At 30.3% G+C, this 16,633-nt stretch overlaps 1 protein-coding gene across 1 annotated transcript; it reads right to left on the bottom strand.

Moving 5' to 3' along the window:
- Positions 1 to 436: 436 nt before the first annotated feature.
- On the bottom strand, positions 437 to 16,631 carry LOC143068623 (protein Mo25-like). The gene is made up of 8 exons (XM_076242829.1): positions 16,571 to 16,631; positions 12,303 to 12,448; positions 9,283 to 9,447; positions 8,647 to 8,765; positions 7,672 to 7,840; positions 7,091 to 7,216; positions 2,295 to 2,438; positions 437 to 1,242 (listed from the first exon to the last, which is right to left on the bottom strand). The coding sequence occupies exons 2-8, from the start codon at positions 12,411 to 12,413 to the stop codon at positions 1,060 to 1,062; spliced, it is 1,017 nt and encodes a 338-aa protein (XP_076098944.1). The 5' UTR covers positions 12,414 to 12,448; positions 16,571 to 16,631; the 3' UTR covers positions 437 to 1,059.
- Positions 16,632 to 16,633: the final 2 nt, after the last annotated feature.

Genomic DNA, 16,633 nt, shown 5'->3' with positions numbered 1-16,633 from the left:
TTTCTATAGTTTAGAAAGGGACAATTAACCGAAACAATGGCATGTAAACTGCATGATAGGCCCCAAGCAACACTATAATAGTCTACTTGTGGGAAAATGAAAATGGACAGGGCTAAATGTACATCAAATAAATCAAGTTACAATAACCATGCAGACAGAAAAGTCTTGATTGTCGGTTTCCTTATCTGGGGTAATTTAAAATTTGAATATTAGTTCAAATTTCTTGTACACACTAATTGTTGAAACTTCATACAATTTTCTTTGCCTTGCAGAATTCATCAGATTCATTATTACCAACAACTGTGATTAGAATTTATTAAAATAACCGAATACAAATTTTAAACAGAGATAATGCTGTAAGAAAGATTCAAGCCAAGATTGTTTAAATATGACAGGAAATTTTAGAGAAAATAACAACAATGGCTAGACAAATAAATGTTTTGAGTTATGTCAATATTAGTGGTAAATATGCAGAAAAAATAGTGACAATGGAATTGTTTCCAAAAGAGTTTATAAATTCATAAGTTAACAATATGAAAAAAACATAAAAAAATAATAAAGATTACAATATCTATGGACTTGTATACTTAAAATCACAGAAACCCAGGATTGTCTTTTTTTTCTGTTTTGTCTGCTTTTGGCAATTTTTTAATTTTTTTAATTTCTATTCTGTATAACAGAAATAATGTGTAGCATTGGATAAAATATGGGATAAAAAATAGTGATGTCTGCATATGGATAATTCTCTTTTAATCAGAACTTCATTTTCTTTTCACTACAACAGGAGTGTAATTCCAAATTTATCTATTGCAATTAGCAATTTTTTTATCATATATGAAAAATGTGAAGTTTCATACTGAAACAAATTTTCATACTGTATACATATATACATGAAAATAGATTTACTGTTAAATACATATAGCACTATGTGTCCAATAAAACATGAAATATATATTACAACTGTAGAGTAAATCTTCCTTCCATACTGAAGAAGTCATCAGAAGGGAGACAACTCATATAACATTATAGCACACTTGTCCTGTTACACAACACTGAATACTATGACTCGTCGACTGATTTAAGCTCTTTAATTTGTTTAATAAGATATGCTTTTTCGTCGTTAAATTGTTCGTCATCGGATCGTTCTGTGTGAAATTTCGTTAAAAAGTCAACAAGCTTTTCTTTGTTCCTAAGTAATATATCCAATATTGGCTTTGGTTTATTTGGATTTGCTACAAACACCTGCAAAAAAAATGATCATATTAAAGAACATATACCCCCTTGTTTAGACCTCATAAAAGGCTACAATTTTTACATTTTTCAATAACCCTGAGGAAGAGCAGAAATTCATTTGATTGGTTGTTATGATTGTGTCACAATCAAGCGAGTTTTTTACGATTTCAATTATTAGATATTATAAAAATAAGTGTGCAATACATGTCACTTTTCACCTGACCTATAAACAAAAATGTTTACTAATTGAGTGGAATGGATGCCACACTTAACTCAGAAACATATAAATTAACCGAAATTAAAAAAAACCCAACAACACCAGACTAACAAAGGCAATATTTTTGTACTTATGCATAAGAATGGCAAAGCTAAACTGCTATGTGCATTTTTCTTCCTTGCTCTTAATTTTATCATGTTCAAATAGTGCTTTTGTGTTCTGTATGAATAGTATACATCATATTTGTTCTTTTCTGTTATAACATATATCTTCAACTATAACCAAGCAATGTATCCAAATTCTGTTTTATATCTTATTCTAAAAGTTACATTCAAGATTTCTGTGTACATAGAGGAAGATATTTTTTAAAAGAAGAAAAATGCTCTTTCGAATGGACTGAATGTCATGTAAGCACTGGTAAAGCAGTCTTTTTAACGTGCTAAAACTGACTGGAAACTTAATTTTGTTAATAGCTTACTATTTATGAATTCATATTGATTTAACTTTCTTTTGAAGAGTGTAAATTGTCAGTTTCATAATGCTTTTTTATTGTGACAATGAAATGTATTAGAGAAATTTATTAATTAGGGCTATTCCAGAAAAAAATGTATGGGAGGGGTAGGTTGGAAGGCACATTATATTAATAATACATGGGTGATGCAACTTTTCACACTATAATGCACTATAATTCTCAATTACAATTGTCTGGGTGGCGGGTGCTGACAAAAACTGCATTCCAACCTCCCATACATTTTTTTCTGGAATAGCCCTTATTATAAATGATTTTTTATGGCCATTAAGTGCTATCATAGTTGTCAAGGAATAAAGCTAATTGAATTCATACCTTGAATACATGGAAAGCTTCAAACTGAATGTTTCTGCTTTTCTCCCTCAACATGTTCATCATAAGTTTTAGATTATCGGGATTGGAAATGTACTTCGTCATCGTGGTGAAATTATGTCTGTCTAACAATAACTCTCCTAACAACTACAAAATAAAAACACAAGAAATATGAAGCATGTTTTCAACAAACATGAATATATGGCTTTCTATAGCTAAAATCTGAAATAAAATGATAAAAAAAAATAGATGTATTCAGTAAACACAAAGTCCCTTTCTCAGTCTGTGCCTACCTGTTTCAGTGTGTGTCTGATCGAAAAGTAATAAAAAAAATTCTAAATTTCTGTCTGACAATTTGTCTGTCTATCTACAGCTGCTTTTTTAAGTACATTTATGGGAATTATTGTGCATGTGTTTATATTTTGAGCAGATTCAAATCTGCACAATCAGTCAGTACTTATAATCTAACAACACCGTACTCACATACCGGTAAACAAATAACCAAGAACAATATGTTTAAGTATAATTACCACACAACTAATGTTTGAATTAATGTGTCAATTCAATGTGTCAATTGATGTGTCAATTCAAACCTACTTAAAACCAAAACCAAAGGGTGTTTTAGCTAGGAAACTCAGTACCATTATAATGAACTGTCATAATTCAGTACATTGCATTATTCATAGGTTAGGAAGAATATACATGAATCCATAAACAGTCCAGTCTAAAGCTCCAGATTACAGTAAATTCAGAAATGTTTCCCTTAATTTATTATTGCAAATGATGAACAATATACACATATGCATGATAAGTTATTCTATTGCACCATAGGTAAATTATGTTGTTGTGATTGGTCAAGTGCTGTCATTTGGTGACCCCCTATGGATCCGTAGGGGGGCTAGTAAATTTCATAAGGAGTTCATGACGTAATGTCTATTGTTAATGGTGATGTCATCTATTGGTGCTTTTTTTCAGTGTTTATTTTTCTACAAACATGGCAGGAAAAGTTCTACGTGCGAAAAACTTGTTAAACTGTTCACTACTGACCATAGAGAGTAAGTAAAATGTATAGGAGATTCCTCCTTCAGCTTACCCCTATTGATTAGGTGGTCACTACCTGGTCAGTAGCAAAACATATAACTTGTAGTGATTTCAGGAAATGCTGCACAGAAATTATCACATCAAATTTACAATGCAATGTTTTATTTAGAGAAACCTATCATGTGGCAGGCACTTTGCACAAAATAAAAACTGGCTGTCAAATATTTCTGAATTTTATAGAAATTATTTTTTTTTCCTTTTTAAAGTCTCTTCCTACATTCCATGGTACATGAATTCCATTAAGGCTACCCCTCTGAAACTCACTTCCGTTGCTATAGTAATTGTCATTTGTACTTTGAAGAAATGTTTTTATGTGTTAGGTTAATTTGCACTAAAGATTAAAGTTAATTATAAATTAAAATTGAATGTCATGATGTAGCACAAAAATCTTTTAAAAAATTTCAAAATTATAATTTTTTTCACATTAAAGCTGTATGATATATCATTTTTGTTAATATTAAATCCATTTATCAAAATAATTTAATCTCATATTTAAGATTTTTTAATGATAACAGTAGTATCTTTTTGATTAAAGGCTCTTGAGACTATAAGACAAAGCTGCTGAAAATGTAAAGCAACCCAAGGCTTCATAATTATTCACACTTAAAATTACTGACCTAAAAAATTTCTATCCGTCATATGATTTTGCTACATGACTGCTTAAAGGGGAGTGCTTTAAGCAGTCATGTAGCAAAATCATATGACGGAAAGAACATTTTTAGGTCAGTAATTTTTCAAAAATAAATTCTTTGTTGTAAAAACAAAAAAGAGTAAACTACAAAAATGAACAATGACATAGCATCAATTAGATACATATATTTTTAAAATTCAATTTGTCTTTAAACATGTTAAAACCAGGTGCTCCGCAGGGCGCAGCTTTATACGACCGCAGAGGTCGAACCCTAAACAGTTGGGGCAAGTATGGACAAAACATTCAAGCGTGATACCGCTCTGAATTTGGATTGTGATCAAATTTTTGACATTACATGGTTTTTTTTTACACAAAACAAATGTCAAGATTTTACAAATCAATTAAAGATTTCTTCTTCAAACTTTTTAAATCTAAAATTAAATAGTTGACACAGCATAGGTTTCTGACACAGTTTTTTTTTGCCTTTGAGCAATTCACTATGCTGTTGAATATTAATCCTCTCAAAAAAATGTTTGAAGAAATTTTCTTTTTATTTATGAAATCTGAAATGAGAAAAATTTAACCCCCCCCCTTTTTTTCTTCACATCCCCGTTTCCCTTTTTCCAAAACTGATATCAATTCAAATTTCTAATGGAGTTTGCAACAATAACTACTCTTTTAAATACATCATAAAATATTAAAATGTAAAATAAAGTGCTTGTTATCACTGAATGGTAAAGATTGGTTGGTAGTAAAAGTGAATATACATTGTTTATTGTATAAAACAATAAAAAAAACTTCATCAGCAACATTTTATATTGGCAAATTTCCAATGAAGTTATTTACATAAAGTTATTGGCAAATAAAAATAGAAAATGACATCATAGTCATGTCTGGCAAATGTCCAACATACATTATCTAAAAACATTTTAGATAAGATAAGGAAAAAAAAAGCTTCATCAGCAAAATTGTATATTGGCAAATTTCCAATGAAGTTATTTACATAAAGTTATTGGCAAATAAAAATAGAAAATGACATCATAGTCATGTCTGGTAAATTTCCAACATATATTATCAACTACTATTCTATACAAAGAAAGATAACTCCAATTGAAAATTAATTGCTATTGCACAATATTGTGCAATTAGATATTTCTTGCTATTGTGCAATACTGTGCAATTGAAAATTTCTTGCTATTGCACAATACTTGATATGGAATCCTGATTTGGACCAACTTGAAAACTGGGCCCATAATCAAAAATCAAAGTACATATTTAGATAAAGCATATCAAATAAGCCCAAGAATTTAATTTTTGTTAAAATCAAACTAAGTTTAATTTTGGACCCTTTGGACCTTAATGTAGACCAATTTGAAAATGGGACCAAAAATTAAGAATCTACATACATAGTTAGGTTCAGCATATCAAAGAACCCCAATTATTCAATTTTTGATGAAATCACACAAAGTTCAATTTTGGACCCTTTGGCCCCCTTATTCCTAAACTGTTAGGACCAAAACTCCCAAAATCAAACCCAACCTTCCTTTAATGGTCATAAACCTTGTGTTAAAATTTCATTGATTTCTATTTACTTATACTAAAGTTATTGTGCGAAAACCAAGAACAATGCTTATTTGGCCCCTTAATTCCTAAACTGTTGGAATCAAAACTCCCAAAATCAATCCCAACCTCTCTTTTGTGGTCATAAACCTTGTGTCAAAATTTCATAGATTTCTATTCACTTAAACTAAAGTTATAGTGCGAAAACCAAGAAAATGCTTATTAGGGCCCTTTTTGGCCCCTAATTCCTAAAATGTTGGGACCAAAACTCCCAAAATCAAACCCAACCTTCCTTTAATGGTCATAAACCTTGTGTTAAAATTTCATTGATTTCTATTCACTTTTACTAAAGTTATTGTGCGAAAACCAAGAATAATGCTTATTTGGCCCCTTAATTCTTCAACTGTTGGAACCAAAACTCCCAAAATCAATCCCAACCTCTCTTTTGTGGTCATAAACCTTGTGTCAAAATTTCATAGATTTCTATTCACTTAAACTAAAGTTATAGTGCGAAAACCAAGAAAATGCTTATTAGGGCCCTTTTTGGCCCCTAATTCCTAAAATGTTGGGACCAAAACTCCCAAAATCAATCCCAACCTTCCTTTTGTGGTCATAAACCTTGTGTTAAAATTTCATTGATTTCTATTCACTTTTACTAAAGTTAGAGTGCGAAAACTAAAAGTATTCGGACGACGACGACGACGACGCAGACGACGACGCCAACGTGATAGCAATATACGACCAAAAAATTAAAATGTTTTGATTAATATATTTCATTGTCAAATGAGTTGAATTGACAACATATTATTTACAATCGATGAAATATCTGTAAAATGACTTAATGAGACATTTGCCTTATTTTTTAAACATTTAACAAGAGGGTCTCGAAAGTGAATATTCTCACCTGTTTTAAACAAAAGATTAAAGGTCAAAAGTAGGTTCAAGAGATAAACACTGTCTATTGTTGAAAAAGAGAAGCAAAAGATACTAGAGGAACAGTCAAAACTGTATGTTGAATGGCTTTTATTAATTTTGATGTTGATTGCAGTCTCACAAAAATGTATTCAGTCATACAAGAGAATTAATGCAGACATACATGGGTTTTCAATTTTTTTAGCAAAAAATACCATTTGTCAACAGCTTTTATTTATATCAGATTTATAAGTAAAAGGGACATAACTCTGATAAACAAAAATCAAAATTATGATATGACCCCAGAATAAAATTCTATTCTACTACAGGAAAAGATTAACGTGTTACATTGTATTTCAACAAAAAATATATATGCTATACATAAACACATGATCTTCAGAATTTAAACAAGGCTTTACACAAAATTTGTAACTTTCTAAACTGAAAAAAAAAATTATGAATAAAAAAACATGTAATTTCTAATAACAAATATTGAGAAAAGATATTATAAAATATTGGATGTCAGATGTGAGTTATCTTGTGGTTGTATCTGGATATTTGAAGGAGTATTGGAGAATAACAGGTGAAAACTTACCTTGAGTGCTTGCCGTCTTGTCACATAATTCTCAGAATTTAACAAAGACTGGTAATTATCAAATATCCTGTCATAATTAGCCTCTAAAAATTCAGATGACAACATTTTGTGTTTTGTCAATAACTCCTGGAAAAGGTAAATAAATGTATTAGTCAATATATAAAACAATTTAAGTCAGTCTGCTTCTAAAATTGTTCAAAATTTAATTTTCACATTTAGTTACTGTCGGTAATCTTTCTCATGCTTCTAGGCTTCCAACAACATGAACAATATATCTGATGCAACAGGCAATTTGTTTTGCTTGTTTTTCTTCATGATTGTTCTGGACTGTTACTTAATTAAGCATACTTCAAGCATACTTCAAGCATCTGATATGAATTCTGTGAACTGTCAGTCATTCCCAAAACTAATAGAGCATTGATTGAAGTGTGAAAAACCAGAAGACTTAATATGTCTTTCAAAAAAAAATTAAATTGAAGTAACATAAATTACCTTTCATTAAGAAGAATTACTAAATAACGAGGTTTCGATTGTGATGTAAAACATAATTCTGAATAAATATTTACTTATTTTAATAATACCTTAAATGTAGAAAATGCATCTGAAGCAATATCAAACGTTGAAACTTCTACATAGTCAAAAAATTTATAAAACTGTGAAGAAGATAATAAAATCTTAGCTAGTTCTTCTGAGCGACAACATTCACGTAACATCTGTCCACAATTCAGTGCAACTTCTTGATTCTCATAACTGAAAGTAGAAATTCAATTCATGCCAAAAATTGCATACAGTATTTTCTGTTTGGTCAATTAGATATGACTTTGGTACAAAAATGAAGTTTCTAAAAAAATATTTCATTAATATATATCTTTATTACCAAAGTCTATATAAACTATAGGTTTACAATTATATCAACATCAATAATACATATAATACATACATAAACACAGACTATGTGACAGCAGAAGCTTGTGTTGTAATGATAAACAACATTATTTTAATGTTTCAGATCTAAGCTTAAAAGATCTAAATATAAATTTACCTAAATTACACAATTCTTTTACATTATTAGTACTCATCAGTTTAATAAATTTGGACCATAATGGGTAAAGTAAACTGATTATGAATTTGAAGACTTCAAGAAGGTAAATTGCAATATAATTACACAATGGACAAATCTTAGTGTCAACACATCTAAGGATGAAACACCAGAATTATCATTATTTTGTCACTTGACCGTCAAGAAAGAGGAATGCACCGTTCGCCACTTGTCCTTTTCCCCAGACTAGTAAAATGGAATTAATATAACATATATAAAGAGACACAACTCAAGCAGGATAAAGATGCTGCTACCCAATTTTGTACTTCACCTGAGTTTTGTGGTACATGTAATAATCAATGTGCATAAGTTTCATAACAATTTGTTGCGGCAAACTTAAGTTTGAGAATTTAAGAGAAAAATTCATAAATTTTTCCATTTGTAAAATGGCATAACTTTTGAACAGTAACTTGTTCAAAAGGTTTATTACAGGTTTAAATGTTAACATTTTACTCACCCTTTCATTAATTCTGATAGTATATCCTGTTTACAACATATATGTTCTACAGTTGGAGCACGGGAACCAATCTGTCTTCTCAACATGTTGTTGAAGATCTGAACCACATCTTTTCTGCCCTGTTAAAAGAAAAACACATCATCAACATGCTAGAATATATATACAGTTAATTGTTTGTATTTGTAATGGAACTCATCCATCTGGTTTATGTAATTTGTAAATCTTGACATGCTCATTTTTTAATAGTTTCTGTCTACATGTATGTATTGAACTTACCAAGATAATAGGTAAAAATGTTCAAAATCTTCATTCAAGGGCATTTGATGATTTCAGTCAAATTGCCATTTCCTAAATCTTGTATTACTTTATAAGATTTTTTTTTTACTATTTCTGTCATGTCAATAATAGCTTTCAATTCAAGAAAATCAACAAAAAATATTAAAAACTTCCTCACTAACATAGATGGAGATGTAATGAACACAAGTTTTGAAATTCTGACCTTTCTTCTCTTTACCCCTTGGCAAACTTTCAAACATTTGTTTGAGATTGGTTCAGTGTTTTTCTAAGAAAAAAAATGCCAATTGGTGCAAAAAGATAACATGGCTAGGCCAAGGTGATCTAAGAAAGAATAATTACCTCAAAATCCACCTTAGCTAGATTCATTATAAGCAATAACAACATATTGTGATTATACATTTCTTGTGACAGCTGGGCCACTAGCTCAGTCTGAGGCTCCTGGTCCCCCACTCCATACAGGATACCTTTTATATGGGCAAGATTCTTGGAAATATCTTCTGTTGCCTGCAAAAAAAAATAATAATAATTTACAAAAATATTATAGATATGCACACATACATTTATTATTTTAAAAGAAGGATTACAATGTAAGACTTAATTAGTACATGTAATATTAATATTGTCATGTTTACATGTGCATGGATGTAGACAGTGGAAACAGGTACATGTACAATGTAACTGTCACTAGACATGAACTATTAAACCAGTTGTATTATATTTATAATTTTTTACTTATATTATTTATTTTTAAAACTTCAACATGTACATGTACAATGATGTATGCTATGGAAAACTATACAATGTATATATGCAGTTTATTCTAAGAATTTAAGAAACAATCATGTTCATGCAGACTATGCGAATGAATTTTATTTTTACAGGACATTCGGTCTGGTAAGCATCCTAGCTTTACCAGACCGAATGAAATTTTACCAGACCAATTTTTTTTTACATCTAATTGTATATTATCCGACAAAAAACAACAAACATATGACTTTGTTGTGCCCTACTCCTCCCCGAAATGCAAAAATTAAAACAAAATGATGTAACAAGAGGGGATATTGTTATGAAAGTTGTGCACAATTGCTTGAATGCATTTCAGTGAAGAGTAATGTCCCATTTTATTGGATTTTGACAATGTTTGTGAACTAAACATAATTTACTAGAGTTTCTGTATAAAATATTATTTCCTGTTTCTTCTTTCTTTTTCATATATCTTTTGGTTTTCAATTCTTGTGGTTATATTTCATAGCTAAATTTTGTGATCTGCTTGGATGTTTATTCATTTATTGTATTTAAATCGGCAAACCCGGAATTATCCTTATCCGTTCCCAGAATCTGATCCGGTTTTCTTTACCTTTCCGGTTGTGCCAATGATGGCATCCATTGTTGTTTTTGACAGTCAGATATGTTTTTAGCCGGATTTACACATTACTGGTTGTCGATGTTCGGTATAAAGCTAGCGGTTGAACAAAATAAACATCGCTGTGGTGAATAATAAAGATGAAAATGAATTTGAGATCGTTTTGCAATTTTGCTAGAATGTTCCATGAAAAAAAACACCGGACATTCGGACCGGAATTCAACAAAATTTTACCAGACCGATCCATTATTCACCGGATTTGTCCGACGGTCCGACGTATTTCGCATAGTCTGTTCATGTAATCCAGTAAACAATATATTTATACAGGTTATACACATGTATAATGTATACATGTGTATATGTTACAGTGAATTTGTATAATCAGGGATTATGTAGAATCCCATATATTTTCAGGGATTATGTATAATCACTGGTTAGTTTAGGGATTACATGTATATATAATCACTAAAATTTTCAGGGATTGTGTATAATCACTAGAAAAAACATCAGGGATTATACAAAATATCAGAAATGATATCAAAATATATAACATATTAAAATGTATCAAAAGTTAACCGTAATATAACAAAATAAAAACCTTAATATGTTAAAACGTTAGGCATAATAAAATGATAATATATAAATATAATAGATACAAAATTATTGAAATGTTAAACACGATATAATTAAATGATAAGCACAATATAATTAAATGATATCAAAATATATAAAAAATAATAAATTTTTTGTTTTTAATACTGACCATATCAGTAAAAATATCAAGCGAGCCCTTTTTGATACTGAGTTTATCAGTATTAATAATATCAAGCAAGCCCACAAGGGAGGGTTGATGAAGTCAGTATGAAAATATTAAATGGCACAATTGTTATACTTTTTACCGGATTGTTTCAGCATTTGTTTTTAGGTTAAAAATATGAAATAAAATGAAATTGTCATTAAAACTATTTTTTTGCATACAATTGTTTGATAAATGTTCGTCGATTGTATGAATGAAGTTAAATGTTATGCACAATAATTTTAAAAAACTTACTTTATTTACAAACTAAATTTGGATGGCATCAACTATTACATACCTGCCCTGCTTTTCTACAGGCATACATGTATCTATCAAATTCACATCTGTTTTTATCACAAAATCAACATTAAAAAAAGACATGTCCTCCTTTTCGAATCAGATTTTACGGCACGTTCACAGCGAAATAGAGTTTTCAGCACTGGTCATCTTCAGAGATTATGTATAATAACTAATGAATTTAGTGATTCTACATAATCCCTGATTATACAAATTCACTGTAATATATATATATACATTTTGTATGTTCAACAAAAACACATGTCTTTATTCAATGTTGGACAGTGACATCACTTCAAACATTATTTGAAATAACTTTATGATCCTTCTTCCTTGACCACTGCCATAATGTTAACATTTATAGCACACCATGAAACAGTGTATTATATAAACATTGTTGTGGCACTCCTACAGTTGAATCAGCTTTATAACTATTAGGATAAGTCTTTATAATAGAAAACCTGATTTATAAACATACATGTATGAAATTTTCACTAATACAGCACGTACAGTATTTGATTCAATGTATTTGTACCAAGATCTACACAAGTAAACATGTATGTTGATGTTGATAACACAAAATGTTAGGGTGAAATATACCCAGTATAGTAAGGAAATTTTCATACTTTTAACATGTTGAAAAAAAAATATGTAAAGAATGCAAAATGACAGCTTCTGCAGAACACCTATCATTGCCTATTCAGTTGAAAAAAAGTAAAAAAAAAAAATACTCAATAATTTGATCTCACCAAATACTTTTAAATTATTTAACATGTTTAAAAGTAACAAAAAAACAAAAAACTTGAAATGCAATACTTCCTTGTCCGTTACAAGTGATAAGCTAAAGGTTTGACATTCAATTCATCTTAAAAGACTTCACTACATGCTCAAATTACTTCATACCTTATCAGCTTTCTTTTCCCCTGTACTTCCCTTGGAAACAGCAAGGAGAGCCTCCTTTAGGGACTTAACCACATCCTGGGGACTCTTCTGTGACTTCCCAAACAGGGGCATTATAAGGATTTACGATCCTATTTTTCCACTTAAGCCTGCAATAAATAATAGTATTATGTTTCATGTATGTACAATCATGACAACAGTACAAAGTTACAAATGCGTAGATAATGATACACTTTACTAGAGTCTTCTATGATTGATGATATGATGCACTTATATAAATGTACAAATTTAAGAGCTTGCGTTTTTTGTGTAACTATACTTACTTGGTTAATAAATAGAATCAAATTTTTTCTAGATTTCTATAAGGCAGATCTAGAACATTTGCATATTTCTTGAAGAAAATGAAGTGCTTCTTAATTAGCTATGATATGCCATTATTATAAAAAATAAGGTTAAATAACTCTAAAACAATTAAAAAATCAAGAGATACAGTTGTAACTAAATTTTACACGTAGATCACCAACAGTAGGTGAAAACAAATGGTCTACAGTACACAAGTGACAACTAGTCAAAATGTTTATAAAAAAGATGAATAGTCTGGAATAACAATTAAAAAAAGTCTTTAAAACTACCTAATAGAGAGCTTTTGATTATTACAAGAACTAAACATTGCTCAAATTTTATGGGGATACAATGAGGCCAATATTAAGTATGTTTATTATCATTTTGTATTTGTTTGCCCCTCTCTCACCATTTATTTATAAGTACAATAAAGTTAGAGAACAGAAACCAACTTTGAGACTTACGTTCATACTTAAAGTCAAGGGTAAAACTTAATGCCTCCTCCGCAACGGAAGGGGGCATAAAAATGAAGTTTAAAAAAGCATGTTGTTGGCAACCTCTGATAAATCATGGTCATGATACAGGAAGCAAACATGCAGCATTTAAACCACTGCACATTTGCACCAAGAGCCATACATTTTGTACATACAGTGTATCTGTTAATGGTACTCTGGGTGAAGGATTTATGAAAGAGATTCAAGGGTTTTACGAGAGGAATTATGTATGTTAGCTATATAGATAAATGACATTTGTTGAGTAAAACTAAAAATATGTATACATGGTATAAGTATCTAAACAAATGTCCCTGAAAGATATCTTATAGAAGTTGTTTTCGTTCTATCAATGTCTATGGTAATGAAAATTTGTTGGCTGCTTGACATCAAGTTGGAACTATTCATCAATATTCAGGATCGAAATACATGTAATGTGTGAGGTGAATATATTTTGCTTTGTACTAAAACAACATGCTGAGCAAGATAAGTGTTTTGCTACATGACAGTAGGATGTATGTATACAAAAGTAACATGTACGACCCAAGATATTAAAATGTTCCCTTAAAATACCTGTCATCCCATTCAGATACATTTATACATGAGCAAAATCATCTTTCCTTATACTCCAAAAAGTTGCAACTCATTCAAAACTCTTAGACCTGAATAAAAGTTGTTGAACCAATTACACACCCCTAATTATGATGAGCATGCATATCACAGTACCATCACCTTGGTTAAGTTGGTTTTGTTGGTACTCTTTTCAATTCCCTCCAACAAAACAAGAGTTCTGCTTACATGCCAAAAGACTACCATGCTAACAGCAGGATTTAAGGTTTCATCAAAATAAAATACTTCTATGATTTAAGAAAAAAAATCATGGGAATTTACAATCAACCATGAGAGATAGCTATGCTATAGATGAATGCCTGTGAAAACAAGGATTAGGGATGACTTTTTATTGAAATGTTAATTTCTCCATAACAGGAGGGAAACATTTGCAATGAACTATAGCTAAGGTGTGGCCTATTGAATGTAAAAACATGTAGCATGTTTTATGACTCTGAAATCAACCAATTAAATCTTACATTTTAAGTAAAATCAGACTACATGGACAACTATTATCCAAGGACAAAAAAGTCATTATTATAACATAAGTTGTATTTTTCATCTAAAATAAGGGGTTTCGCTGGCCTAGTAATTCTAAGTAATCATAATGTACTGTCTATGTATACTGTGTCACTAGCCTGTTAATATAGAGGTTGGAAGTTTGATTCCCCCAAGTGGCAGCTTAACTACAATCTTAATTGACTAGGAATATTAGTTTTTCTCATTAGGAGCTCCTGCTTCCTTCACCACTTAAAATCAACCAACACTAAAAAACACAATACTGAACAGTGCTAATTATATAAGTGGCATTAAACACCAAATAATCAATCAATCACCTCAACTTATTATAAAGGTATCTTAAGAAATGTATCAAATATCTCTGTATTAAAGTTTGTGGATCTTTTACAAAAATCTTGGTTTTATTTGCCACAAAATTCTTTTTTTCTATTAAATGCACTAAAACAATGAATGATAATGTTTTGAATGAATTTTCCCCTTAATAGTATGTGTCTGAAACGGTCCATCTCTATTATTTTTATTACCTTTGATAGTATTGCAGTTTGAAAATTTTGTAATTCACCTCTAATATAACATTAAATAAAGGCAACAGTAGTATACCGTTGTTCAAAAATCGTAAATCTATGGACAAAAAACAAAATCAGGAAAACAAACTAAAACTGAGGGAAACGCATTAAATATAAGAGGAGAATGACACAACATTCAAATGTAACACACATAGCAACAGACTAAGCATTAGACAAAATCCGAGGAGAATAATCAATATAACATCAAAACCAAATACATGAATTTGGGATAGAAAAGTACCGTGACACGTCTTATAGTAATGTGAATTCACACTCAAATATAGAAGAAAACAAACGACACAACGGAGACACAACGTAAAAATGTAAACAGGACCTACCTATTGTATTTTTTGTTAAATTTTTCTCGCCCTGAACATGCATGAAATATTTGCTACTGGACTTTAAGCAACCAACAATCAATCAATCAATTACAAATGTATATCTGTGTTTTGTTGAAATAAACAGTTTGTAAAGTTATTGCAACAATTGTTTGAGGCAAACTAAACTTGAGAGAATAAAAACAAAAAAATCAGCATTTTCAATTTGTAAAGGGACATAATTCTGAAAAGTAAAAGTGATGTCACAAAAACTCAAACTTGATCAGATTTAGGAAGAAGTATTATGTATAAGTTTAATTTCATAGCATTTGTTTGAAGGCAAACTAATGTTAGTGAACGGAAACAAATTTTTGGACAATGTCACATTCAGACATAAGGACGGACAAGCTAAAACTGAATGCCCCCTTCGTGGAAAAAAAATAATTTGCCTATACATGTACATGTACATTTTGTAACTGCTCACTTCCACATGTACACTTCCTTATACTTAAGCATAAAAAAAAAAAATTTGAAAGTAAAAGTAAAAACATTTTATTTCATGTGAAATAATCATAATGAGGAAGCTACCATTTCATTCATTTAAAAATTTTCGTCTTCTGCTTACAATATTTGTCTTCATCAGGCCTAAAATGGGGATCAGAATATTTTTTTTTAGGATAAAAAAAAAATACCCCCCCCCCCTCTTTTTGACAATGTTTGAAGTGAAATGGTGTTTTAATTACCTGCCATATTTTCACAACATGAACAACAATAACATTGTTATTCTGAAAGTTTAAAACCAGAAGACTGTTTATGTTCATTCTCCAGTTATAAATTATTTCTTCTTCTTCTTTTTTTTTAATATGTGTAAAAATAATCTTCATCATCATGATCATGTTCTTCATCCTCATTCAAAAGAATATAACTAATGTGCTCAAGGTGTTAGGTGGCATTTTAAAGACTTTGGTGGTGTTTGACCCTGTGCAGAGGTGAAATGACCTACAAGTGAGTATGGCGCAATTTTCTGTGGGCAGCCAAGTCTGAAATTGCTTGGGATTCAGAAAAGGGATTAACCTTAGTCATGTTAGTTCATTGAATAAATGGCTAAAGTCTGCAAACCATTCGACGTATCATGCATGTATATAGCATCATTATTAAAAGAATAAAAGATTACTCAAAGAGTTGCAAAGTGCATTCAGCAAACTAATGGGTTGGCAAATAAGAAAACATGGTAAAAATGAAATTATGTCAAATTTATGGCATTCTAAGAATGTTCATCCATTGTGACATTTCAGTTCACTGATATATTTTGAAAGTTTTTGTTCAATTATTGAAGGAATACGATATATTACGACTATACTAGAACAAATACTTTAAGTCTGATGCTTATTAAGCTTCCTTTTGAACAGGAAAATTGAAATGCTTACCAGTGATGAACAAGATAGCTATCGAACTCAAGAAGGAAGTGACGTCACGGGTCAGGTGCGCAG

The sequence above is a fragment of the Mytilus galloprovincialis genome, chromosome 3 (genome assembly GCF_965363235.1).
Source record: "Mytilus galloprovincialis chromosome 3, xbMytGall1.hap1.1, whole genome shotgun sequence".
Lineage (NCBI taxonomy): Eukaryota > Metazoa > Mollusca > Bivalvia > Mytilida > Mytilidae > Mytilus > Mytilus galloprovincialis.
Note: the sequence above shows the minus strand (reverse complement) of the source record. Positions and strands in the feature narration are given on the sequence as shown.